The 26,585-nt window shown below is 47.2% G+C and overlaps 5 protein-coding genes across 5 annotated transcripts; 4 read left to right on the top strand and 1 right to left on the bottom strand.

Annotated features, from left to right (window-relative positions):
- Window positions 1-78: 78 nt before the first annotated feature.
- On the top strand, window positions 79-1,674 carry EPUS_05845 (GPI mannosyltransferase 1; the record flags this gene model as incomplete). The annotated part of the gene is made up of 1 exon (XM_007787906.1): window positions 79-1,674. One exon carries the CDS (start codon window positions 79-81, stop codon window positions 1,672-1,674), a length of 1,596 nt encoding a protein of 531 aa, XP_007786096.1.
- Window positions 1,675-3,281: 1,607 nt separating this feature from the next.
- On the top strand, window positions 3,282-4,354 carry EPUS_05844 (uncharacterized protein; the record flags this gene model as incomplete). The annotated part of the gene is made up of 2 exons (XM_007787905.1): window positions 3,282-3,531; window positions 3,663-4,354. 2 exons carry the CDS (start codon window positions 3,282-3,284, stop codon window positions 4,352-4,354), a joined length of 942 nt encoding a protein of 313 aa, XP_007786095.1.
- A 2,654-nt stretch (window positions 4,355-7,008) lies between these two features.
- EPUS_05843 (uncharacterized protein) lies at window positions 7,009-7,947 on the top strand (the record flags this gene model as incomplete). The annotated part of the gene is made up of 1 exon (XM_007787904.1): window positions 7,009-7,947. The coding sequence occupies one exon, from the start codon at window positions 7,009-7,011 to the stop codon at window positions 7,945-7,947; it is 939 nt and encodes a 312-aa protein (XP_007786094.1).
- A 3,870-nt stretch (window positions 7,948-11,817) lies between these two features.
- On the bottom strand, window positions 11,818-13,595 carry EPUS_05842 (uncharacterized protein; the record flags this gene model as incomplete). Its single annotated transcript, XM_007787903.1, has 5 exons — window positions 11,818-12,070; window positions 12,189-12,565; window positions 12,623-13,011; window positions 13,098-13,314; window positions 13,422-13,595. 5 exons carry the CDS (start codon window positions 13,593-13,595, stop codon window positions 11,818-11,820), a joined length of 1,410 nt encoding a protein of 469 aa, XP_007786093.1.
- Window positions 13,596-18,398: 4,803 nt separating this feature from the next.
- Window positions 18,399-26,306, top strand: EPUS_05841 (uncharacterized protein; the record flags this gene model as incomplete). The annotated part of the gene is made up of 16 exons (XM_007787902.1): window positions 18,399-18,456; window positions 18,513-18,683; window positions 18,733-19,047; window positions 19,269-19,512; window positions 19,583-19,634; window positions 19,751-20,537; window positions 20,629-21,779; window positions 21,831-22,922; window positions 22,995-23,222; window positions 23,275-23,976; window positions 24,027-24,739; window positions 24,789-24,957; window positions 25,011-25,087; window positions 25,165-25,321; window positions 25,375-25,938; window positions 26,010-26,306. 16 exons carry the CDS (start codon window positions 18,399-18,401, stop codon window positions 26,304-26,306), a joined length of 6,777 nt encoding a protein of 2,258 aa, XP_007786092.1.
- Window positions 26,307-26,585: the final 279 nt, after the last annotated feature.

The following is a 26,585-nucleotide window of genomic DNA, read 5'->3' as shown; positions in this document are numbered from 1 at the left end:
CCACTAACCAGCGAACTCGTCGCTCTTCACCTACTTAGGTAGTAACCATTCCAGCAGCCGACATATCTTCCCTATGGCATGGACCTCCTCTCCCTTCTTGCTCCTCCCAAAGTCACTCGATCCCTTCTCACATCGCCTTCCTCCTTGTTTTCGGCTGCCCTCTCCCTCCGCATCGTCCTACTCCTCTACGGCCTCTACCAGGACGCCCATGGCCCTTTGAAATATACCGACATCGACTATGGCGTCTTTACCGACGCAGCTCGCTATGTTTCTTATGGTCACTCCCCGTACCTGCGAGATACTTACCGCTACACACCCTTGTTGGCGTGGATACTACTCCCAACCACGTGGGAACCACAATACATCTGGTTCAGTTTCGGGAAAGCGTTGTTCGCGGTCAGTGACATTCTAGCAGGATGGATGATCTTCGTCGTATTACAGAAAACAGGCACGAGTCAGATGCGCGCTTTGAAATACTCTAGTATCTGGCTACTCAATCCAATGGTGGCTACCATTTCCACTCGAGGGAGTAGTGAAGGTCTACTCTGTGTCATGGTTATGGCGCTGCTCTGGGCAACGGAGATGCGTCATATTGCACTTTCTGGCGTGTTGCTGGGTTTGGCTGTGCATTTCAAGATCTACCCCTTTATCTATGGTGTCAGCATTTTGTGGTCGCTAGAATCGCCAGCTCCAATCACATCGAGGCCAGCAGTCAAAGAGGAAACCCATACATCGATACTTGGTACATTGTCCACGTTTCTAAACCAAGATCGATTAGTGTTCATTTTCACATCTCTGGCTACCTTTTCAGGTCTAAATATCAGCATGTTCGCTTTGTATGGCACACCGTTCATGCAGCAGACCTACCTGCACCACCTGACTCGAATCGATCACCGCCACAACTTTAGTCCATACAACATACTTCTATACCTCTCTTCCGCCAAGATCGTCACCACTGCCCATTTGTCAAGCCTACGCTTCGAATCCCTGGCCTTCATCCCTCAACTCTTGCTTTCAACCCTCCTCATTCCCGTCAGCATCTCCAAGTCCTCCTTTCCCCGCGCCATGCTTGCGCAAACCTTCGCATTCGTAACATTTAACAAGGTTTGCACATCACAGTACTTCCTCTGGTATCTCATCTTCCTTCCCATCTACCTTCCTGACTCGGTCTTGATTCGAAATCCAGCTTTGGGGCTAGGTGTGCTAGGAGCATGGGTTGCAGGACAGGCGGTATGGCTCTGGCAGGGCTATAAACTAGAGATGTTGGGCGAGAGCAGCTTCGTGCCAGGATTGTGGTCAAGCAGCCTACTCTTCTTCGCGGTGAATTGTTGGATCTTGGGAATCATCATTTCAGATCATGGACCGGAGGACCACGGCTTAGGCCCTGCTCCGGAGAAGGGGAAGGATAAGGTGGGCACGATATATCCACGAGAGAAAACGTTGAAAGAGGAGGGTGTGCGTGGCGTGGAGGAGGACGACAGTGACGAGGAGAGTGACGTCGAAGAGATACCCCGAGAACAAACAGTCGAAGAGATGGTTCGAGAAGAAATGAAGAGGAGGAGGCAGGATGCCCGTACCGGTGTTAGTTCGACTGCTAGTGACCGACAGCAAACAGACATCCTGCTGGGTGAATACATGGACGATATACGGAGTCTTGTCCCACCCAACGAATGAAAGCTACATTGTATGAAAGTTTGTACAGAGTTGAGGTGTAGGAGATATTCTTGTAATCATGTCTGATCAATTAGATTCTATTGCTGTTATCATGTATCTGTCCATGACGACAACCTGGTCAACGAACGGACAAGAGTCCTGATGGAGTTTGCTAGCCCGAAATAAGCGTCCTCTACTTGTTTATCGTATGTAGTATTTGCCCACCCTTGGCTGTTACACGGTGGAATCCCTATTAGAAAAGCCCAGCGCTATGGTTCCGGTTCCCCAATATGACAAGATTTCCAGGATGACACGTGAAGACCAAGTGCCGGAATTGATCGTCTGACCATCTCCTTCTCGCCAAAAATCCCTTGTCCCCTGCTCTATGAGTTGTGTTTCTCTTTTCTGTCAGTGCCGCTTCACCAGAAAATCTTCGAAACTAGCAGGCGGTCCATTCAACTACGAGGGGAGGATGCAACCACGGCCATGACGACAGCGACCATCTGATAGCCGCTTCCTTCTGTGCAAGCCTCTGGAAGAGTCGTAGGAAGGGCTCTTCTGTTGTCCATCTTGTTCATGGAATAGTGTCTGAATGGGCTAGGAAACATGATTCTTAGGTTTTCCAAAAGTAATTGCTCGACTGACGGTAGTTGTTGGCAGATTGGGCTATGGTACTGGTACCCCCACTCGTTGGAGTGTACATTGGTTAAGGCGGGAAAATCATTCTATCGTCCTTTTCCAGTACGAAGGTGAACATCAGTATCCGATGACTCTTAAAGCTAACAGCTCAGATAAGGATGTAGAGGCTTGATTGGGAACTACGGAAGGACGGATGAATATGCTACCGTTGTACTACGTTACTCCCGGATCGCTCCGAAGCTAATTGCGTACCGTGTTGAGGGGATCGTGATTCGAACTAAGAAACAATGGTTTTTAATAACGCTTTGATGGTCGGACGCACTTTGAATAAGTTAGAAAGCAATTATGACCGCTCAAGATGCCGAATGACACTTTGTATCGAAGGAGAATACTAAATACAATATCACCACTCAATTCGAATCAAATGCTAGATAAGACAACCTCAATTGGCTCAAATAGGATGTTTATTGACAGTTTACGGAGTAGACACCCCTGCATTTATGGGTGGAGGCCATTCCACATCCCTGTATCGGTACGGCAGGGCTACAACGCGGTCCATAAATGTAGGCGACACTAAAAGCGTCTAAAAGAATTCACGAAATCTCGAGACAGAGGCTTGGAGAGGAGAAGGCTCGGATAGTTATCGTCAAATACAGGGTGAGAGATGATTTGCTGCCTGGAGGCTTGAAGCCGATAGAGCAGTAGTGTTATCACGCAGTATTGGGTCTGCCAATTACGTTTGCAGAAACTACGCCTATCACTGTACCACGGACGGCACGGCGGAACCATTGATGACGCCTTCTCCCCTTTTAGTAAGCAAGAGGATTGCACCACCGGCCAAGCATGACAGCTCCCCAATGCTGACCAATGACGACCGATATTGGCCCGCGAAGATCCGGAAAGGGCAGTGTCCATCAATTATATATGAATTCACTTCAAGTCTCTCTCTGCCACCCAGCAACCCGACTCTAGGATACACAACAACCACAATGGCTTCCACTGACTTCATTCTCCCACAAGGATCCCTTGTCCTCGTGACCGGCGCCAACGGCTTCATTGCCAGCCACATCGTTGACCAACTGCTCCAACGAGGCTACCGCGTGAGAGGAACCGTGCGTAATGCCGCCAAAGCCAGCTGGGTGCAAGAACTCTTCGACAAGCGTCACGACCGCGGCAAGTTCGAACTTACCACTATCTCGGACTACACCAAGCCTGAAGCCTTCACCGAGGTCCTCAAAGGTAGCTTTTTCCACTCCCATACCAAATTCACCCTTTAACCCTTCCTGACCGGCAACTAACGCGACAATCTAGACGTAACCGGCATAATCCACACCGTCGGCGTAACCTCCCTCTCCCCTGACCCCAACGAGGTCATCCCGGCGCCGCCGCTCTCTCCTTCCCATCAGTGCAACGCGTCGTCTATACCTCCTCTTCCGTCGCCATCGCCCTTCCCATTCCCAATACCGTCTTCCCGATCAACCACACCATCTTCAACGATGCTGCCGTCGAAGCAGCCTGGGCTCCTCCACCATACACCCCCGACCGCGATTTTACCACCTACACCGCTAGTAAAGTGGAAGCCGAGCGTGCGATAAGGAAATTCGTTGATGAGAGGAACCCGCATTTTAAGATCAACCTTGTTTTGCCTAGTACGGTGTTAGGGGAGATCCTAGATCCGAAGAACCAGGATGGAAGCACGGCGAGCCTGGTGACAGGGTTGTATACCGGGGAAAAAGGGTACTGGGGTAACCTTCCTCCAAGCCATTTCATCAATGTTAAAGACGTTGCGTGCCTTCACGTTGCTGCGTTGCTACTTCCCGCGGTTGAGGGGGAGAGGTTACTAGGCTACGCGAAACCGTTCTCCCAGACAGAGATTTTGGAAATCCTGAGGAGGATTGAGCCGGAAAAGCAATTTGAGAGTGATCCTGAAGGGGAGGGAAGGGATATTAGCGAGGTGGATAATGCACGGAGTGAGGAGTTGGTCAGGAAGTTGACGGGTGAGGGCTGGACGGGGCTGGAGGAGACGGTAAAGGAGAATGTGAAACATTTACAGGCGAGATGAAAGGGATGGAGGGGTAGGGAGGGAGTGTGGGCAGGGCCTATTGCCTTTTACGTGACGTCCTGTGGAAAGAGCGGGAAAGTGGAGAGCATAGAGCAGAAGTGCCTCTTGCTGCGCGGCTCTGCTCTGCAGGAGGTAGTGCAATATCCAGACTCGGAATGCAGCCCCAAAGCAAGAGGTTACTATATCCATATACAGCCAGCGCGTAGATGTCGGACGGAGCATGACACAGGAATGTTTTAGCATCCTCTAGTGAACGGCGTTTAACGTGAATCTGATGTGGGCGTTATGGTGTTAGGATCCCAGGGGAGTGCAAGGGCCATAGAACAGTAGGAGGTGGATGGAATAACTTATTGAGCGCAGAGAACTAGAATCTATCTAGAGAGAAGAGAGATCTAGATACCAAGACGCCTTTGTGCCATAGAAGAACGTAGAACCTTCTTGACAGCTTGTCAAACAAGGCAGCTATCAAACAGGGCAGCTGCCAAACAAGGAAGCTGCTGGATAAGGAAATGACGTAGAATCCACCAGAGTCCTCCTAGCCCTCATACCGTGCGTAAGGCTCGGCGGTCATAACATATGGGTGAGAGCCATGCGCTGCGCACGGGGCTTACAGTGGGGTGCAACCCCCTGCAAGTGGGTCCGGTGGTCCGGAAGGTCCCAGAGGGATCCACCCATTGGGCCACGGCTACCTACATAGTCCTACGTTATTGACATTACACTAGCATCGAAAGAGCTAGCTATCCACCACTCTGTCGTAAATTCGATCTTTCTTTGATTGGTCAACGGAGCGGGTGCCAAGAGAACATTATTATCCACCTCTCTGGCGTAGCATAAGCCAATTTATCATTAGCTGACAGCCGCACGGCAGATATAAACTTATCATGTCCACCAATGAGAAGCTCACAGTTCGACCTTAACCCTTTTGAAGGTCATATTAGTGGTGGCGATTCAGCTAACGTAGTAATGATAAACTGGCTTATTTTATACTAGTAGGTTAAGAGACTTAAGGTCAAGGTTACGAGAATTAACCTAATGTGGCTAGTCTAGTGGCTGGCACTGACCAATCAAAAAAAGATCGAATTTACACTTAGCGCACGTTGAAGGATCTTGATGCACAACATAGTGTGTTTCGACCCTTGGGCGATTCCCCCTAAGCCGCTCAGACACACTTAACTGGTCCATGGCATTGGATGAGCTAGTGAACTTAGTTGGTTTATGTTACAATTACTACTAATCCTCAACCTAGTAATGAGAATGGTACTTTTCTGTCTGGTATCTAAATATCTGTGCTGTTGACTTGTCTCTGCTAGTGCGATAGGACATGTCATCAATCATGGCTCAACTCGGTGATCAAGGATCATCGCTCAGGGATATTAGCGAGGATGAGAGATTGGCTCCAGCTGATAGAGCCTTCTTGGCTGCATGAGCAACTCAACCGTCCCAGGTACATAGTTGTAACTTATTGAGAATTCAAGTTCTACGAGGATTGTGTAACCAATTTTTCCACTACTACAGTAGAATCCGCTGGGAGGAGTGCCCAGAATGAGACCTTATGCCGGTCGCTGGAGCTAACCATATTCGACATTTGACAGCAATTAAACCTCATCAAGTCACAAGTCGGCTTCACCAACCCTAGTTACCGGTGGGCCAATCTGACGTTCCCGCTGAAAAAGGCTGGAGCTCAGGGAAATGCAACTCATGCATCCTTAATAATCCTGTCGTCAAGTCCTCCATTTTCTCTCCTCATTGAATCATATCTGGCGTTCGCGACTCTTTCTTCTGCTCTAGTGCTCATAAGTCAAAATCCTTCATTGTTGCCGATCATGGCACATCAACAGCCCTCCTCGCCTCTACCGCCGGACGTGGACAGAGGACACTCGTCCGCCGCAATTTTCATATGTCGAACGTTGCTGACTAATTAGGAGAATAGAATCTGAATAGCAAGTTGTTCTTGTCAGCGGAAGGCGGAGTTCTCCGACCACCGCAACTGTTCGCCATGCGCTATTACTCAGAAACGCATAAACTCATAAATATTGCAGTTAGCATTGCAACGCTGGTTTATGATCTCCTTCTAGGTGATTCTATAGCTTGCCTCTTCCATGCGTATATATAGCGGTCATCCTGCTCCTCAGGAGTTGAGAGAGCAACTCAATCAATTCAATTGAACCCTCTCTCCCTTGATACTGCTTAGTATCTCCGTACGCTATTTGCTGCATACTTCTGACAGTTCTATATTAATTGACCGCGCAAGGAGAGCCTATTTATACATACCAAATTGCTATATCAAACTGCCAATCCATGCGAAATAGCGCGAAACGTCAATACTAAAAATACATGTTAATTCGAGGCGAAACGCGAACAAATCTGTGATAAAACGCATTCAAAACGTCGCACAATACGCCACCGTTTGATAACCAGCAATTCATCGAAGACGCGCAGAATCCAGTAGCGTTTGTTGCAGCGCTATATATATCACGTGACATCCGGTCCACATCATAGCGTTTTGGGCGGCAACTACAATTTCTATTGCTTTGAGAGCGTGGGCGCGCGTCGCTATCCGTAACATTGGCGCCGACGATATTCTTATGTTCGCTTGTTGGGTACGTTGTGTCGTTGGTCACAAATCTTTCTCGCGAGGAAAGCCATGAATGCTAATGGCGCTTCAGATAGTCTGGACGGGGTATATAATTGACTGTGTTATCTTTGGTCTAAATGGTGGCTTCCGCCATCTCGTCCACCTCTCCGCGTCGCAGGCGACCTATGTTATTAGAATGAATTACATCGCACAGGCACTAGCCATTGTTTCGAACGGGCTTGGAAAGCTTGCAGTTGGATTGACGATACTTCGTATTCTAGGAACAACCAGCGAAGTCTGGCGAAAACGGATCGTCTGGTTCATGATGATAACAACGATAATATTCGGCATCCTCGCCACCTTCTTCACGTTCTTCCAGTGCAAGAACCCAAAGGCACTCTGGGAAACCCAACTTAGAGCCACTACACAGTGTTGGGATCCGAGGGTGCAAACGCGCTTCAACATCTTCGTTGCGACTTACAACGGTTTCACTGACGTACTCTTTGCCCTTCTTCCCTGTACCTTCATCTGGTATCTCCAGATGGATACCAAAAAAAAGGTCGCCCTGACGGTCGCCCTTGGCCTGAGTACCTTTGCCGGAATCTCTGCCTTTATTAAAGTCAGCCATATGGCCTCTCTAACAGAGCGTTCAGACCTTACCTGGGAGACCTACTACCTGTGTGTGTGGGCCGGAGTCGAGATCTTCCTCACAATTGTGTGCGGTTCTATCCCGGCCATGAAGCCGCTGTGGGGCAAATACGTCCGACAGAAGGCACTGCCCGCAAAAGGGACGGGCTCAAGCTCGTACAGCAATCGGTACGCATCTCGCAGTGGGTACCAGAAGTCCACTGAGCAGGGCACCAAGTCGATCACTGTCCACCACGATTTCGAGATGGAAGATGAGTCTCGTACCAGCTCGAAGTTTAACACCAGTGTAGGCTCGGGAAACAATGGCAGTGGCGGATCACCGGAAGCGTGGGATAATCACTCGCGTCGTGGGCTGGTGGAAGTGCTTTGAGAATCGTCGAAGAGAATAGTTATATGGGATTTGGAGACGTTTCCAAGGTTACAATTCAAATACATACAAGCAAGAAATTTGCATGAATCTGGGGGTTCGTGACGTCCTCAAGTACAGTAGCGATGATATCGCTTCGTTGTAGTTGAATATATGACTTCTATGATCTCACTGCTATCCATACCTCGCTCCACTCGCGCTTACATACTTATCTCACAATCTACCCGTTCAAGTGATTTTGGCAACGTTGGCAGATAATAGCCCGAGGTGCGGGCGACCGATTTGGCGGCCCTCACCGCAGAATCACAGTCTTCAGAGAGATGGGGATGGTTTAGCCGAATTCCCACGCCCCTCTCTTCTCATCTCTGGTCACAATACCTCAGGCACTGAGACGGAGACAAGACCTGTTGTGGGACCGCTTTTTCGAAAAGGAAATCAAAGGACTGTCCACCTCACTGATGGATCGACTGATGGATTTAGCAATGGATCTTCTCCAATCCTACCCTACCAAGCCCCTAAGGCGGACCGGGGCAATCCTACCTGAGGATCCTTTCATCCTGGCTCACCTTGCGCCATATCCAACACTTTGTTTCCTCATCTCCCAACTACCAGTTGCGTTAAGACACGCATGTTGAATTGAGGTTGAGTATGACTGGATGGTGGTTGACCATCAACCAGATAACCAGAACACGTTTATATCCCCTCCGTCCCTGAACAGGGGTGTAGTTTGTGCCTATTAGCGCTGTCGATCATTATGAGGGGTCCAAAAACGTCAACAAACGTCTATTTTCGGCGAATTGAGACTGTTCTATCTAGCTATTGGCCTCAATTGAGCTGTGTGTTAGGGCTCAACTAGCTAAGACAAGTCTCAACTGGAAGCTGGGTCCAAGTGGTTGGTTGGGTAGAACAGGGGGTGCAGTAACAGATACAAGTATGTCTTGAACTTAGGTGTAAGTTGATAACATGAGTTGACTACGAAGACTATGAAACTATCTGGGAAATGAGCGTGCTTATATAGGCTAAGAGATTCGTGCTCATGGCTGCTCACTCATGAGCGCTCGTGAGCGTTGCTCATCAGTCCCTCCTCACGAACACCTTGCTCAAGGTTGTCTCCGCATGAGCGTGTCCTTTCGCCAAGCCCCTTGGGCTTGGTTAGTTCCAGGGTCTCCTCACACAGGGTCCGTGCAGCCTCCAAGGCCTGTCGGTGCCTAGTGTGTTCACGTGCTGTAACACTGTGATACTGTTGCCAGCAGTCTCCTTTGATACAGAGCCAAATCTGGCATTTACTGCATCTTTGATGAGTGAAGGAGCCTCCTAAAATATCCTCGTTGGCGCTGTTGGTAGTTAATTCTGTAATATCGGTTCCAAATTTGCGTTTATTTGACTGTTTACGCAAACAGCCTGATGAATGACGCTTTCCTCATTCGCACCGGCTATGTTGTTTGAGTTATATAGGTTTATAGTGGCGCTGAAATACTATTATAGGTTAAGAATAAGATTGTTCTTTCTTCTTTTCTTTTTGCTCCTTCTTCTTTAAATTATTTAAATATAGTAATTAGCTATATAAAGCGCTTATAAAGATCCTATAGCTATTATAATTCTGTACATTATTACTTTATTTCCATAATAAATAAGTATTAATATAAGCAATATTAATAAAGAAGAAAAATAAGGGCTACTATATTTAATAATTCTGCTTTCTATAGTATATAAAGCCTGTATATAATTAATTAGCTTAATTTATGCCCTTTATATAATAGTTATAGTCATTAATAATTATTAGAATAAAAAGCTTTTTAAATAATTAACTATTAAAAACAAGTAATAGAATTCGTTAATTTTTAGATATTATTTTTAGGCATCTTTACGTACGTTAAATCTTATCCTTAGCCCTGTAAAGGCTATAAGCAGTCGAAATAATACTGACAGCCTTATTATTCTGCTAGACAAAGCAGAGAGTATTATTATTAATGACCTCTGCTATAATAAAGTCCTATAATAGCTCATTTTTCTCAAAATAGCTCTAAAGATATAAAGGAAATCTATTAATCTTTTTACGTATTATACTTATGCAATAGACCCCTAAAGCTAAAAGGCACTGTGTAACAAGCAGATTTAGAAACAGATTATCTAAATAGATACAGAATTTGAGCTGTTTTAAAAGTTATTCTACAAGACGTAAAACAAGCGCAAATATAGGTGCTAAATCCTCTATATACATTTTACCTACGAAGTACAGGCGCGGCTAGCTTGTTTTTCTATCCTTTTTAAGCGTTTTAACGCCCTCTATTCAAGAATGAAATAGCCAGCTCTAAATATAGCCATGATCATTAATACACTACAGTTTGTAGCCAGTATTAATAGGCTTGTTCTTTAGCTTAATTATATCTCTTGAATAGCCTACAAAGACGACTATAGCTTTATTAATAACGATATAAGAAAAGGGATAATAGGCATCTTGATAGGCAGTTCAAATAAGGTTAGCTATATATTAAATTCGATAGAACTAGGGTGCGTTTAGAGCAGGAGGAGCATTATTTATGCTAAAATAATAATGAATAAGTTCGAATTAATCTCGACTTATAAATTGACTAAGATTGTGAATTTTCTAATAGTCCGTTCGTACTATTAATAGGTATAAGCCAAAATAGAGATTTATGCCTAGAAATATATGTATTTCTGCTAGTATAGTAGGTACCTAGTAACATTTAGACAGCACAGCCCCCCACCCCCCCCCCCTCACCCGCCCCCACGATTCAGCGTATGAATTAGTCTCTTTAGAGAGAATTTCTACCACGAAATCGCTAAAAAAGAGCTTAAAAAAGCCCAATTCCGATAAACCTGTATATCAAGAAGCTCCAATTCGATTTTGAACGTAATTAGCCTCAAAATGAGGGAGTTCTGTTGAAATGAGTGTTGGTGGTTCATTTGCGCATTCTGGCGCAGGTGCTATCACTGCCAAGGCTTGATCGACATTATTTCGATCAACTTTTTTTGGGTCAATTCTGCATCTTTTTCGCTGGTTGTTGTTTTGTAGTAATTGCGGAGGTGAGTTATCTCTGTATCTCAGTGGAATTTGTGTATCTCGACGTGGTCGTAGCATTGGAGGTGGTTGAAAATTCATTTTAAAAACCAGCTGCGGAAAGCTATGGCGATCAAATGCGGCTCAAAAACCTTATTTTACGCCAAGTACGCTAATAGGCACACCCAGGGACGGAGGGGATAAGTTCGGACGGGAAGGGCGGGGGCTAGTTGGCTTGTCAGCGGGTGGGGCGTACCCTTCCCAGCCCGTATCGGGACGCCGACTAGTATGTAAAAAGAGCGTTACGGTGGCGGCCACGCTGCGCGCGGATACGGGGTAAGTCGCAGGGAGGTGATCCTGCTGCTCGCTTCTAACTCCCCCTTGTCCAAGCCATGACCAAGTTGCCTTCGTGATCATGACTGAATTTCTCCGGACACTAGGTACTACGTAGACCATGTAGGTCTAATGCACAATGCAGCCCTTTTTCGCTTGGCAATATCCTCTCAGGGTACACCGCCCTTGTCGCCTTTCAGTCTCTGGAATAGGCAGGCTGTTCTAGAACAGAATGAAATTCACTCGTTTCATGCCACTTGCAGCCACGACAGCGTTGTTGCAATTCTAGAATATACTCGAAGAAATGCTGCTTAATCACTACTCCGTACGGCGCCGAGCTCTGCTTCAGTGCATTTGCCACTAAGAGTTCCACCACGTGACTCCTGGCAATATCACTTATCTCGGTCCGATGGCCACCTGCCGCTCCGAAAAAACCAACGCATGCCTTGGCTCCGAGATTTTCTCTTTATCTATGTGCTCTATATTCCTTGTCGGTCCAAGCTACTCGATGACTCCTATTACGTAGACGGGACAATGGCATTGTTGTACGCAAATACATTTTTGGGGTCCCATTTCTTCTTCAGTGCTTGGAGACGGGGCAGCTTGTTGGCACCGTACTTTTGCTCCAGGGTTTCTTCGCCGTGTGCGTAACTGACATATGTCGTGAGACCACTATAGCCAGAAGTGGATACCACCATGTTACGCAGCTCGATGGCGAGGGCGGTGGCAGCGTCGGTGGCGCTGGGATCGGTCCAACCCATCTGAAACATGCTGTAAAGCAAGATCTCGCGCGTCAGAAGGCAGAAAAGCATTGAATGTAACTCAGAGATGACATTCAACGGTAAACAAAATGGTCTGGGGAGCAAGAGATAGGTCTAATTGGACTTACACGTAAGCCTGAGCATCGCGCCATGGGTAAGCAGTGGCATCATCAGGTACTGCAGCGACGGCCTCAGTCGAGAAAACCTCGAGTGCGATGGTGCTAGTTCGGGCGGCTGGTGTCGAAGCATAGAAGCTATTCATCCTGTTGAATATCTCAACCCATTTCGACGAGTCAATATTTTTCAGGTTGGCGCCGAAGATGCTATGCGGTTGTCCCTTGACACCGAGCAATGCGTCGATTCCAAAACCGGATTTCGTCACCAGTTCGTTCCACGGTAATGTGTTGATGACCTGGGTGCCAGGATTGAGGTCCAGGAATGGCTGAATCAACTTCATAAACTCATCTTCTGGGCCTGGGAAAGTGAAGTTGACGAGGATTTGTGCCTTTTTGTCTCATGAGATACTAGCGTGTGGCTGTACGAGGAATCAGGATCCACTCACCTCACCAGAAGCATTGTCGCAAATGACCACCGCAATGCACGCCATTTCCTTCGGCTGTTTCGCTTTGAAACTTGGAAGAGCTTTGAAGAACTCGGGTGCGGCACTCACTGGGAAAATAAGGTCTGCGTTCCTGACCTGCCCTCCATTGGTCAAGTCGCTCACGCGGTATGTCGCCTCAGTTATAGCTCCGAAATTCATGCCAGCACCTCGCAGGCCCCAGAAGAGGTCAGAGTTTGACGCTGACGAGACGGTGATGAGGTCACCCTTGGCTGTCACCATGCGGACCGATTGCAATGCGTCAAGAAGTAGACCATGGATACCTTGATACCGACCGATACCGCCACCTAGAGTGATGCCGAGAACTCCGACAGTAGAGACAGCGCCGGACTCTGCAGACATACAAATCAGCAGTCTTCCTTAATGGTAGGACACCATCGCCGGTGGCGTAATATCTAGATTGTTTATGCAAACTCACGGATCTCTTTTCCCGCGTTGTACAGAGGGTCGTAAATTTGATTGAAGATGGTGCCTCCGCCAATGGTCATGGTGTTAGCTGCCGCGTTGATAGTTACAGAGTTGAAATTTCTCATGTCAATAGCAAGGCCGTCGTCTAATGTGCCAAAGGTAGCGCTGTAGCCATGGTTTCCACTAGTCACAAGAAATGGGAATTCGTTGGAAGCGGCGAGTTTGATCTTTCTATCGTCAGCCGCTGCAGAACATGATTGATGAGCTCTAGAGTTTTGAATCTAGACGCTGATGAAGAACACCTCATAAATGCTTATTGGGGAGCAGTACTTACGATCTTCTGCACATCTTCCGCACTCCCCGGACGAACTGCGGCCTTGTACGTCGGTCGCTCATAAGCGTTCCATCTTTCGGTTGAACTGGCAAATTGCGGATCGTTCGGAAAGAAGACCTGAGTATTGCTGGACCATTGATTTTCGGGATTCTGGAACATGCTTCTGAAGTCCATGCTGATAGCAGCTCTGATAACTGCGCCCGCCTTGCGGCACCATATTAGCTAGTTTGGAGAGGAGCGAGTGGAAATGATATACAAAGCAGAAGGAAAGGGACCAATTAATTACGAGATCGAACAGAGGATTGCAGGCCGAGGAACAGAAGGTGGAGGTGAACCACGTGGGACTAATTGAAGTGGATCTCACTTGAGCTAACTTAGCATCGTCAGCGGAAAGAGTCTCGAATCTTGGAATATCTTGGACTCGCGTGGGGTTTCAGATACGTTATATAGTAGATTAAAAGAACACCATTCAGTCGCGCCGAAGTAGCCAACCGGACCTCCTCGCATCGGCTGAGACTATCTGTCCAGATGAGGTTAATAAAGGCATGAGTGCCTTGTCAAAGCCCTCGAGGCGGATCAAAATCCATGGCAAACTGTACATCAATTTCTCGGTAAAGTTTAACGCTGCACTGGGACCAGTCTGCGGCGGCATCGATTACTATTCAAGTTATGCTCGTACGTTGTGGGGCCTTGGCGCTGGGGCTGCATTCCATCCAGAGCAGCTATATCAAAAAGAAGTTAGATTATACGACTCATCGGAGGAATACTAATCAAGCTTTACGATGACCAATCCAATCGCAGTATGTACGTAATCCAAACTAGCTGCTCCTAGCACCAGACTAACAGTACTTCAGGCGCCCCGCAGTAGGGCCAGGGACCCATGTGTGGTAACGATGTTGGAGATTTACCTCTTAGGCTTCAACCGTCATACAGTCACCCCCTGATGATACATGAAGTCAGCCTAGACAGGTTGGCTGGTCGTTCCATATAATCCCCTTATAGGTCTGCCACCAGGTGATCCTTCCAAATAGTGGAATCTCGATACAGAAATGCGAGGCCCTTAGCCTCCAAGTCTCATTCCTCCCTAAAGCCCGCTTCAGCCCTGATCTCACGATACGGACCCCTTATTCCTGCTGATAATGCCCTGGCTGGAGTCAGCTTTTCTTGAGCTGAGCTTCTTGAGCTGAGCTTCTCAAGCTGACTGTTGCACACAATCAGGGTAAAAAATTTCTGATTCATACATAGAGTCTGGCCCCTTCGAGGCTTATAGTACACCTATGAGGAAGAAGGCGGAACTGAAACGCAGCTAGAGCAAGGCAGAGCTTATTAATACGGTGGCTAGTCCGGGGACTAGAGGCCTACGTGGTAGGAAATGAATAGTAGGAGGTAGTAGTAGTAGTAGTAGTAGTAGTAGTAGTAGTAGTAGTAGTAGTAGTAGTAGTAGTAGTAGTAGTAGTAGTAGTAGTAGTAGTAGTAGTAGTAGTAGTAGTAGTAGTAGTAGTAGTAGTAGTAGTAGTAGTAGTAGTAGTAGTAGTAGTAGTAGTAGTAGTAGTAGTAGTAGTAGTAGTAGTAGTAGTAGTAGTAGTAGTAGTAGTAGTAGTAGTAGTAGTAGTAGTAGTAGTAGTAGTAGTAGTAGTAGTAGTAGTAGTAGTAGTAGTAGTAGTAGTAGGAGTAGGAGTAGGAGGAGGAGGAGGAGGAGGAGGAGGAGGAGGAGTAAGAGGAGGAGGAGGAGGAGGAGTAAGAGGAGTAGTAGTAGGAGGAGTAGTAGGAGTAGTAACGTACACCACCACTTGGCGGGCCACCCCACTTACCGGGCCAATTTGCACACACTTTACGCAGTACTTTACCACTCCATAGGTCACATTACCATTACTCAATTGGGCCAAAAGATAAAGCTGACGATACTTCCTATTCGAGCCTATCTGAGAGAATTCTGATGCGCAGCGTATCCTCCGAACGGTGCGTAATTTGCACTCTAAAGGGCGCCCTGCCCTCTTTGGCAGCCCTGACCTCCTCAAGGTTCCACGAACGCTGTACCCTCTCTTTTATCATGCGTTTTGAGCGCTTTTTGACCTCTTGTTGATGAGATTGCTTACGTAAATTGTTGAGCTCATTTTGAAGCAACTGTGCGCCAGCATGCTCTTGAATAGCTGCGTGACTTAGCTTGCGTATGGCACGTTGAGTTCAAGGAGTAACTTTGGCCTCAATTTGCGCTTGAAGCTCTCGAATTTCATCTAGCTTCTTCAGAGTATTATAAAGATGGTTAGAACCCTTTTTAATAGACGCAGATTAATACTTAGGCGTTATATAGCCAAAATTTTAAATTTCAGAATCCTTTAGCAATTTTTGCTTATTTACTAGCTAAATACCAGCTCTTCTTTATCCTGCGCGAATATTTCGCTTAGTAAATGCCTCCTGACGAGCTTGTATATAAAGTATCATAAAAATACTTTGATTGAGTGCTACTATGCCGGTTAGAGCGTATTCTTCAACTACACGGCTATACGCGCTTGAAAGTGGCGAAAATGGACCCACGTCAAGAGGTTGAAGCTTGTGGGTAGCGTAGGCGGGTAAATAGAGAGGGTGGATGTTGTGTTCAAGGCAGTAGTACTGAAATTCGCCAGTTATATGACTCTTTTGGCTATCAAATATTAGGATGATATGCTTGCCTTGTTTTGACGTAATTAGGACGAATATCCGCCGCAGCTAATCAATAGCTAGCTCTTCGTCAGTCCTGTCAGAGGGCTACCCAGGGGACAGGCGGGCAGTAGAGAGACTTCGATAAGATAGATAGATTCTAATTTGAATAGCTAAGCATAGGGTTCGCAAGCAATACGCATGCGAAGAGCTGTGTAAGCAAGTGTACAGTGGCAGCCTTCTGTTCAACACGAGATAGAACGCTGGCCCTCTTGTAAAGGTTATTTAATTTTATATAACTCTAATGTAGAGCGTAAGGTAAGAAGAAAAAAATTATTGCAAAGATTTAGGAGACTTTCTGCACATAAAACATATGTAAGCAATGGAGAGTTTAAACATACCAACAACAAGGTAATAATTACTCTCTATACGTATAATAGACAAAGGTCTAATTATATGTATATCTTAAAAAAAAAATATCTAAATTCATTTTTTAAAAATAAAAATATACGAAAAATTTTAAAGAAAAGATTTTATTTAATAAAGTATAAAGGTTTGAAATACTTAGAACAAGCAAATAAAGATAACGGCAGTTGCTCGGATCGGGAGTTACCAGATTGGTTCTGATCGGTACCAAGGGTCCTCCTTGGTACCAGGCTGGGGTCACATCCTAACAAGTCCATCCCTTAAGAGAAAAAGCCTATATAACGTTAGAGAGCTCCTTATGCTCTAGAAACATATAATGCTCAGGATTCTTGCCAGTAAAAATAAGATAAGGCTTAATAGCCTTTTCTGTATTTATCTACTTAATAATAGAGACCTATTAAGTATTATCTAATGCCAGAGCCACTAGCTGTTAGAAGTATGCCATGAAGCAGTGCAGATTAGATTAGTAAGCAAGAGAAAGTAGATGGAATGGATTAATTGACTTGCTATCTCAACTCCTAAGGAGTAGGATGACCGCTATATATACGCATAGAAGAGGCAAGCTATAGAATCACCTAGAAGGAGATCATAAATCAGCGTTGCAATGCTAACTGCAGCATTTGTGAGTGTATGCGTTTCTGAGCAATAGCGCGTGGCGAACAGTTGCGGTGGTCGGAGAACTCCGTCTTCCGCTGACACTAGCCGACCCATAGCAGGGTCAAAAACAACGTATTTCGACGCTATTTGCCCTAGTTATCTGAAACCTTGTTTCATTCATGTTATAGATATCTTGCGGCTTAACTGCATATTGGCTGCGAAGCTACTCAAATTCGGCGAAAAAGCGTTTAATAACGCTAGAATCAAGGGCCATGAGTCATTTAATATCCATTAGTCGATTTCGCCGCGTTTTAAGCTCTGGATGGCGAGCTATTAAACGCTCCACGCAGTGCTTGCCTAATTGAATCTTATCCCCCTTGCTCTGTAGCAATTTGGTGACCATTCGACGAATTTGAGCATAATTCGGGCATAGATGCTGCCTCTGTAGGTCTCTGAAGCATTGAATAAGCACTTTTTCCTCCTGTTTCGAAAGGCGTTGAGAAATGCGATCAGTTTCGGCTCGAGAGGGTCGTCCAGCGCGTCGATAGGCCACTGTTGATTTCGGCACGTTGTAATACTCTGCAGCCTTGCGAATTGAGCTAAATAGCCCTAGATCAACGTTATTTGACGCATTCTGAATCAAATGCTCCTTATGCGAGTCCATTTGGAGCTATATTGGTGGAGCTATAGCTGTTCGAAATATGAGGATGCCTGCGCGTTGGTGTGCAGAAATTGGCCCGGTAAGTGGGGTGGCCCGCTAAGTGGTTCTGTACGTTAGTGGGAGTAGTAGTAGAAGTAGTAGGAGGAGTAGTAGGAGTAGTAGTAGGAGTAGGTAGTTAGGCGAACACCGGCCTTGGATTCCGATTAGCCCATGAAACAAACACTATCTTGAAACAGAGTGAATCGGGGTTTGTGAAGGAATGATGTGTTGGTTCCTCTTGTTGGGACTTCTTTAAAAAAGCTGTTTGCCCGTTCTCTAATGGTGCTTGAATGCAGCATAAGTCAGATACATAATTTGATTGGTCCACGAGATCTGTGTTCGTATTTGGGTTCGTTGTTACTCCCAGTGGCTTTTCGCCATGCTAGCCCATGGATCGGTCAATGATATATACGGCGGCACCATTCATAATCATAATTCAGATTGAGGAGTGAGTTTCCCAAATTTTCCTTGACATATTTATTGGTTGGCCATGCAGCGCGCCAGGGATTTCCTCCCGCTCCTCAGCCAAGTCACGCTTTACAACGACCACTCTCCCACAGTGGCATCCTTGTTTTATCGCCACTTGAACACCTGCCCGCTCTCTGCAACCTGAAGTCATGTATTCATACAGGGATACATACTGGGTGTTATACACACCTGCAGAGAAGCGGTTCGGTAGGGCAAAGGAGTGTTGCAGGACAACTAGCATGATGCAATACTACGACCGACAGATCAATTTACTAATATTCTCGAGCATCAGGGTGCTGAAACACAGCCAAGTCCATCCACGAACGGCATAAATGGCACAAGTGGTATCAACGGCACCAACGGCACCAACGGCACCAACGGTGTCAATGGATACCCCCAAGCAGGAAAGGAGCCAATTGCTATCATAGGAATGGGTAGATGCCCCTTCCGAAATTGGACTTCCTAAGCTTATTAAACCCGTAGGGCTTCGTCTTCCAGGGAGCTCGACAGACACTTCGAAGCTTTGGGACCTTCTCCTAGCAGGGAAGTCCGGTCACTGTGACACTCCCCCATCACGTTTCAACGCTGATGCTTTGTACCATCCGGATGCGGATCGACCCGGAAGCATCAACTCTATGGGCGGCTACTTTCTCACCGAGGACCCGCGACTGTTTGACAACACCTTCTTTGGTATCAACAATGTGGAGGCTAAGTATATGGACCTCCAGCAGCGTAAGCTCCTGGAGCTTGATTTCGAAAGCTTTGAAAATATCGGCGTATCACTCCAGGATCTTTTCGGTTCAAATACAGGCTGATATGTTGGCAAATTCGTTTCCGACTATTATACGATGCAATGTAGAGACGTAGACGCCTTCCACCGGTACACCGCGACTGGTTTAGGTAACACTATCCTTGCGAATCGCATCAGCCACGTCTTCAACCTTAAGGGCCCAAGCTACGTCCTAGAACAGCATGCTCGTCCGCAATCTATGCACTTAATGTCGCTTGCACCGCTCTAGGTGCAAATGAATGCGATTCCGCCATTGTTGCCGCCTCGAATTTGATTCAATCGCCCGACGTGCGTCTCGGTGCCGGCAAGGCAGGCATTCTGTCTCCAACCTCAACATGCCACACATTTGATTCATCAGCTGATGGATATGGTCGTGCGGAGGGAGTCGGCGCTCTTTATCTTAAGAAGCTGAGCAAGGCACTTGCAGAGGGGGATCCCATCCGCTCTATCATCCGCGGGATAGCTGTAAATAGGTATGTTTAAATTGTCGTTAGGTACCTTGGCTTGTTCTGGCAAGTCGTCTGCTAACGTGGACCCATCAAGTAATGCGAAGACGACTGGAATTACGGTGCCCAGCGCTGATGGCCAGGAGGCTGTAATTCGCAAGCCTATGCCAGGGCGGGCCTGTCCTTCGATTTGACGGAATATGTCGAAGTGGGTCGAACCACCAACTTCTATACGATGCGGTGATGTTAATGAAAATTTACACAGCCACATGGAACAGGCACGCCTGTGGGCGATCCTATCGAGGTAGAAGCTCTGTCTAGGGTGTTCTGTAAGCGGTCCGGAGCCGCAATCAAAACCGGGTCGGTCGAGACCAACCTCGGTCACAGTGGAGCGGTCAGTGGCATGACGAGTCTGTTTAAACTTACTCTGGCACTCGAAAAAGGAACAATGCCAGGTACAATCGGTATACAAAATGTCAATCCTAGCCTAGCGCTTGAGGCTCGCAATCTCAGGATCGTTACCCAACCCGAAGCTTTCAGAGAGACATACCCACGAGTTGGCTTGAACTCCTTTGGCTATGGTGGCGCTAATGCTCATGTTATACTGGAGAGTGCGAGAGCTTACCTTCTTGCAGAGAGCCAGGTGGTCCCAGTACTGCAAGACGACGCCTCAACAAAAACCTTCCTTCTTCCTGTTTTTGCTCATAATATTGACTCACTTCGGTATCGCATACAAGATCTTGCTGTTCTTGTGATCTCGCCTAATCAACTCGGAGACCTCGCTTACACCTTGGGGTGTCGGAGAACCCACTTCTCCACACGCGGGTTTCTACTCGCTCGAGAGGCATCCTTTGCCGTTGACCTACAGATCGACAAGCTGGTCCAGCTTTCAGGTGGATCTAGAGGCATTCCACTTCCTCTGTCTTTCGTCTCCACCGGAAAAGGGAGTCAATGGCCTAGAATGGGATGCGAGCTGTTGGATGAGTTTCCCAATTTCTCCAATCAATTCGTCGCATGGACGCTCAGCTTTCCGAACTGCAACATCGCCCAGAGTGGAAGCTGGAAGATGTTCTCTGGAAATCTGCAGAAACAAGCCAGATACATCGTGCATCTCTGTCGCAGCCTGTCTGCACAGCTGTTCAGATTGCGCTCGTGGAGTTATGGCGGATTGGGACATCATGCCAGATTCAGTTATTGGACATTCCTCTGGAGAAATAGCTGCCGCTGTGTCTGCTGGACACATCTCCGCGGACGAGGGGATTGTCATTGCTTACTATCGAGGCTACGTTGGTTCCAATAGCGAGTTGCCTGGAGCAATGATAACCGTCGGTCTAAGTTGTGAAGATGGAGTTCAAAAGCTTTTCGAACATCACTTCGAAAACGTGCTTCGAATTGCGTGCGTCAACTCTCCACAAAGCATCACCGTTAGTGGGGACGCTAATGCTATAGAAGGGTTTCTTGCAGCCCTTCAACAGGAGGGTATATTTACTCGGAAACTCAGAACAGACAATAAGGCGTATAATTCCTCACATATGAGCTTCCTTGGGGATGAGTATGAAAGGCTGTTGTCCACTGCTGGTATCGGGAGCAGATCTAGCCCTTATCGGCCAGATTCATCGGTCTCTATGGTTTCGACTGTCACGGAAGGCGAGGCCTCAGCTAAGTCAACCAATAGAGCCCGTTATTGGCGTACGAACCTGGAATCTCCCGTGCTTTTCCTTGGGGCAATGACTCGGCTCCTCTCGCGTCATCCGCATCACATCATTGAAATCGGTCCCCATTCTACCTTGGAGCTTCCCATCAAACAAATTAGGGCCCAATTGACGGCCAATGATTTACCCGGGTCATATTTGTCTGCACTTTCACGAGCAAAGAACCCTGTGACGACGTTACTTCATATGGCTGGACAGCTGTATCTCCACAATCTCAAGATTCACTTCGACAAAATTAATCAGCTTAATTCCACTGATCTTGAAAAAGAAAAACAGTTCCAGGTTCTTGTTGACTTGCCCAAGTACCGGTGGGCTTACGGCCCCCTTTCCTGTTTTGAACCTCGAGCCAGCTCCGATATGCGCAACCGCCGATACCCTCGCCATGATCTCTTGGGCTCAATAATGCCAGGTGGCCCTCCTCAGTGTCCTACATGGCGAAATGTCTTAAGACTTGAAGACTCTCCTTGGCTACAAGATCACAAACTAGGTGACAGTATCGTCTTCCCAGCGGCAGGATACCTGACCATGGCCATGGAGGCATTGGCCCAGACGAATCCATTGGACCACTCTACCCCTTCTGTAGTGTGTTTATGACATGTTAGATTCGTGCAGGTCCTGAACCTCACGGAGAAGTCAGACGGGGTCGAAGTCTTCACTAGGCTTGACGTAAAAGGTCGTTATGCAATGACAACATCCTCACAATGGTGGGACTTCGAAATTAGCTCCTTCAACAATAACCGGTCTTTCATTCACGCCACAGGGACAATTGGCATCATCCCGACCCCTACCAAGAGGAAAAGTCGATTCAGAACTGATTGTCCGATGCGGCCTCAGCCAGTCCGTGTCTGGTATGACAAGCTCGCCAGAGAAGGAAACGTTTTTGGACCTTGCTTCCAGTCTTTGAAGGAAATTAAGAACAATCAGCTGCAAAAACTCCCCCAAACTTTATCCACGACTGCATTTCAGAATGGTGGACGTGAGGGCAAATTGCGACAGTCGTCATATCTTATCCACCCCATCACCCTGGATGCCCTTTTGCAGACTGATGCCATCGCCCAAGCTCGAGGATTGTTGGAGAACTATCGAAGCCAAGCCCCTGTTGCAATTGGCAACATGCAGTTGTATCCTTCAAATCTTCCACCAGCTGGAGAACCCTGCACTATCCGTGCAGTTGTCGAGAACACGAGCATCGCAGCGACGAATGCGCAAATTGAGATGCTTTCTTCGGCTAGTCAACCTCAACTTCTAATGGATGAAGTCCGTCTCGTCTTGGTTCCAGGCTTTAAGGCGCTGGCGTCTACGAGCCCCGAAGATCGACGACAACCAATGCTTCGGGTGTGCTGGAGGCCGGACATAACAAAGCAGACGTTTAGCAGCACCCAATTTACAGCATATCTCGAAAGCTTCGCAGGCTTCATCTCAGAATCACTTCAGCTGCCGAGTATTGAAGTCGGTCGACTAAGTGGCGGACTTGACCTTGTGACGCATAAGTATCCGTCGATGCGGATATTAGAGATCGGAGACGGCGACAACGCTATAACTAAGAGCATTCTAAGCTTCCAGACTTTCGATGGGTTGTCAAAATTCAAGTCCTATACGCAAGCATTGATTGATCAGCATGGAAATTTACAAGGACGTGAGATCCAAAATTCCATTGAAGACGAGGATAGCAATCGCCGGAAGATGCTCGAAACCTCCAAATTTGACACTGTTCTTCTCAAAAAGGTAAGAAAAGATGGTTTCTATTCCCTCTAACAGCCTACTTACATGATAATACGTGGCTGACGCTCTTAAAAGCGAATTGTGAAAGCCGACATGTCCAATATCCTTTCTTGGGTATCATCTTATCTAGCAACTGAGGGCTACCTGGTGTTCAACGGGTCGGAAGACGTAGCCACAATGCTTCCATCAGACCCGTTCCGTACCGTTTCATCGCCATCAAATGGATCTGGATGCGCCACTGTCGTTGCTCGAGCTCTGTCTCCTAATGAATCAGCTGCAATTACTATGACTGACATCATTATTGTATGTGCATGCTCATTGTCTCTTCGGAAAAATCGTTCACAGTATATTGCAGGTTGAACGCGGTGATGAAGCTTCTCTCAACAGCAGATTGGCGATGCATTTGAGCCAAGCCTTCAACGGAGCCGTCAGAGTACAACGAATTTCGTTTGATAAACTAGACACTCATCAGATCCCGCAGAAATCGACAGTGATTTCGACAGTCGAGTTCAACCGTCCGCTGTTGTCCCAGATAAGTGCAGACGATCTTACCCGAGTCAAGTGCATTACCAACAACGCAGCGAATCTTCTCTGGATTACAGGAGGGGGGACATTGAAAGCGCGAGATCCTTTCAGGTCTCTCGTGTTAGGGCTCGCTAGAGCACTCAGCCTTGAACAACCTAATCTTAAATTTGCCGTGCTCGATCTCGATATTCAGGACCCGGAATCTGACTTGCAAGCTAGTTGTGTCAATATTGGACTCGTTTTGCGTGAAATATTGCAGGAGTCGCACTCTGATGTCGAATATCTGCAGCACAAAGGGATCCTTTTCTGTAGCAGAGTCTTACCAGAGAGATTCTTGAATGAGTCATTCAATAAGAAGGAAAAGTTGGAGACAGTCGTTACGCCGTTGGGTCAAACCGGCACTTGCCGCTTGTCACTTAGAGCACCGGGTCAGCTGGACACCCTCCATTTCGTGGAGCAGGCAAAAGGGACGCCCAATCTGGAGCCTGGATTTCTTGAGATTCAAGTGAAATGCGTGGGCTTGAACGAGAAGGTAAAAAGGGCTCGACCTTGGAACTTCTCAAGTGGCTAACGAATGTTCAGGACATTCATGCTCTTACTGGAACAATTGATACTAACAACTCTACCTGCGCGTTGGAATTTACTGGTGTCGTAATGGGAGTCGGGTCATCTACCTCCGAGTTTGCGGAGGGAGATAGTGTTGTCGTAATGGCTTCAAACAACTTCAGCACCTTCGAAAAAGTCCCGGAGTGGGCGTGCTGTAAGCTACTTGAAGATGAAGACTTGAGCACTCTATCAACCGTACCCCAGGTTTACTCATCGGCACTATACGGACTCCGCGACAGAGCAGCATTGCAGGAGAGAGAGACTGTTCTCGTTCATTCTGCGGCTAGTGGCTCTGGTATCGCGGCGATCCAAGTGGCGAAATATCTCAGCGCTGAAACCTTTGCTACGGTCGGATCGGACTCGAAGAGAGATTTCTTGGTTAACCAATTAGGGCTAAAGAAGGATCATATCTTCGACTCAAATCAATCATCCTTCCTTGATGATCTTCTGGATAGAACAGCTGGCCGAGGCGTCGATGTCGTTTTCAACAGCTTGACCGGACCGCTTCTTCACAATAGTTGGAAAGTCTGCGCAGAGTTCGGCAGATTTGTGGTAGTAGGGAAGCAAGATGCTCTTGAGTTCGGTCATTTGGATATGGAAAATTTCAGGGACTGTGTTACTTTCAGCGCTTTTGATTTAAACTCACTGTACTATTCGACAAACGAAGTTTACCACCGAAAGTTTCAGAGGTAAGACCGGATAGCAGAGAGAGAACAAATTGTCACTGACTATCTTCAGGCTGTTGCAAGAAAGTTTGAATCTTCTGCGCGAAGGAAAAATCACTCCTTCGGCTCCGCTCAAACTGTTTGATGTGTCCAAGGTGACGGAAGCATATCGATACTTACAACAAAGCAACCATATTGGGAAAGTCGCGATATCTCTTGAGAACCTAGAGTGCCAGATACCGGTATGTAGCATTACATAAGCACCGCTTCATGCTTCTAATAGGTGCTGGTTCAGGTGCTCAGTCTGAAGTACCAGTACCAATTCGATCCTGAAAAAAGCCTATCTTATGGTTGGCTGTCTAGGGGGCATCGGTAGGAGTTTGTCGAAGTGGATGCTTGAGCTCGGTGCTCGCAAGTTTTATTTCCTCAGCCGCTCGGGTGTGAGAAAGACCTGAGGCGATGGAACTCGTTGAAGATTTGGAGCAGGCAGGAGGGGAAGTGACGGTTATTAAGGGCGATGTTTGTCAGAAGACTGACGTTGACAATGCTGTCGCCCGAATTCAGGAACCTGTCGGCGGAGTGATTCATGCGGCCCTGGGCCTAGATGTGAGCGTTCATAATAATGAGACCTCAAGAACGTATGCTAATATTATATACAGGAAGCGCTATTCGCTCCAATGTCTGGGGAAAGCTGGCACGCGAGCATTCGTCCCAAAGTCTGGGGCACTTGGCACTTGCACAACGCGCTTAGTACGCGGGAGTCTTCGCTTGATTTCTTCCTTATGACGAGCTCTGTTTCGGGGACGGCAGCGACTGCGACAGAAAGCAATTACTTTGCAGCCAACGCTTTTCAGGACGCCTTTGCCCGCTACAGACGAAGTCTTGGGCTCAAGGCCACAGCATTGGGCATTGGCATGGTGAGTGAAGTAGGATACTTACACGAGCATCCTGAGATCGAGGCTCTGTTGCTTCGCAAAGGCCTGCGTCCCTTGACCGAACAAGAGCTCCTTCGTATTATCGACATGACCCTAGCGAATCAGAACAAGACCGAGCTACAATGCGGAGAGACTACTACATCGAGGGCCATATCCTTACCGGCCTGGAGTCCCAAGGTCTCCAGCAACTGTGGAAACAAGGCTTCGAGATGGATAATCACATGTTATATGATCCACGCTGCGGCATTCTTGCGAATGCCCTTAGCAGTGTGGCGGCCAATCCCGCTGGTAAGAGGGGTAACGGCCACAGCCCAATACCCAGATCTATTACTGATGCGCTAGCTGCACGAGACCATCAGGAGGGGACTGCACCGTTAGAGGCGCTGTCAGATGCCGTACAAGAAGTCTTAGGGCACAGGCTTCGTCACCTTCTTTTACTGCAACCGGAGCAGTTAGGGGCGCAGACAGGCCTAAGTGAATTTGGTATGGACTCAATGCTAGCAGCCGAGTTCCGCATGTTGCTGTTCCATACTCTCAATATCGATTTGCCGTTTCAGACCCTCCTGGAGAATGGAACGACCGTAGCACAACTGACGCAGATGGTTGTCGAACGGCTGTCGGTCAGCGAGAAGGAGACCGCAAAGATCAAAGATTAGCGTGTGGAACCAGACACTGGATGATGCAGTGTTCGAAAAGGCTGCTAATTAAACTTCCCATGTGGTGTGATTTCAAGGTAATATATGACCCGCGATATCTTCAATGACTTGATGATAAGAGGTTCCCCTATCGGCGATGTAGAAGAACGGAAAGGCAGTCTAGGGACGGATTAGAGCAGAAAGCGATCAATTGTGAGAGATTCCCTCGAAACACCAGTACTGATAGACATCGTTCATCAAGTATAGAATCAGTGATTCTAGGCTTTGATAGTCATCCAA

Source organism: Endocarpon pusillum (genome assembly GCF_000464535.1).
Source record: "Endocarpon pusillum Z07020 unplaced genomic scaffold C706125, whole genome shotgun sequence".
Lineage (NCBI taxonomy): Eukaryota > Fungi > Ascomycota > Eurotiomycetes > Verrucariales > Verrucariaceae > Endocarpon > Endocarpon pusillum.
This window is presented reverse-complemented; position numbering and strand designations above follow the sequence as displayed.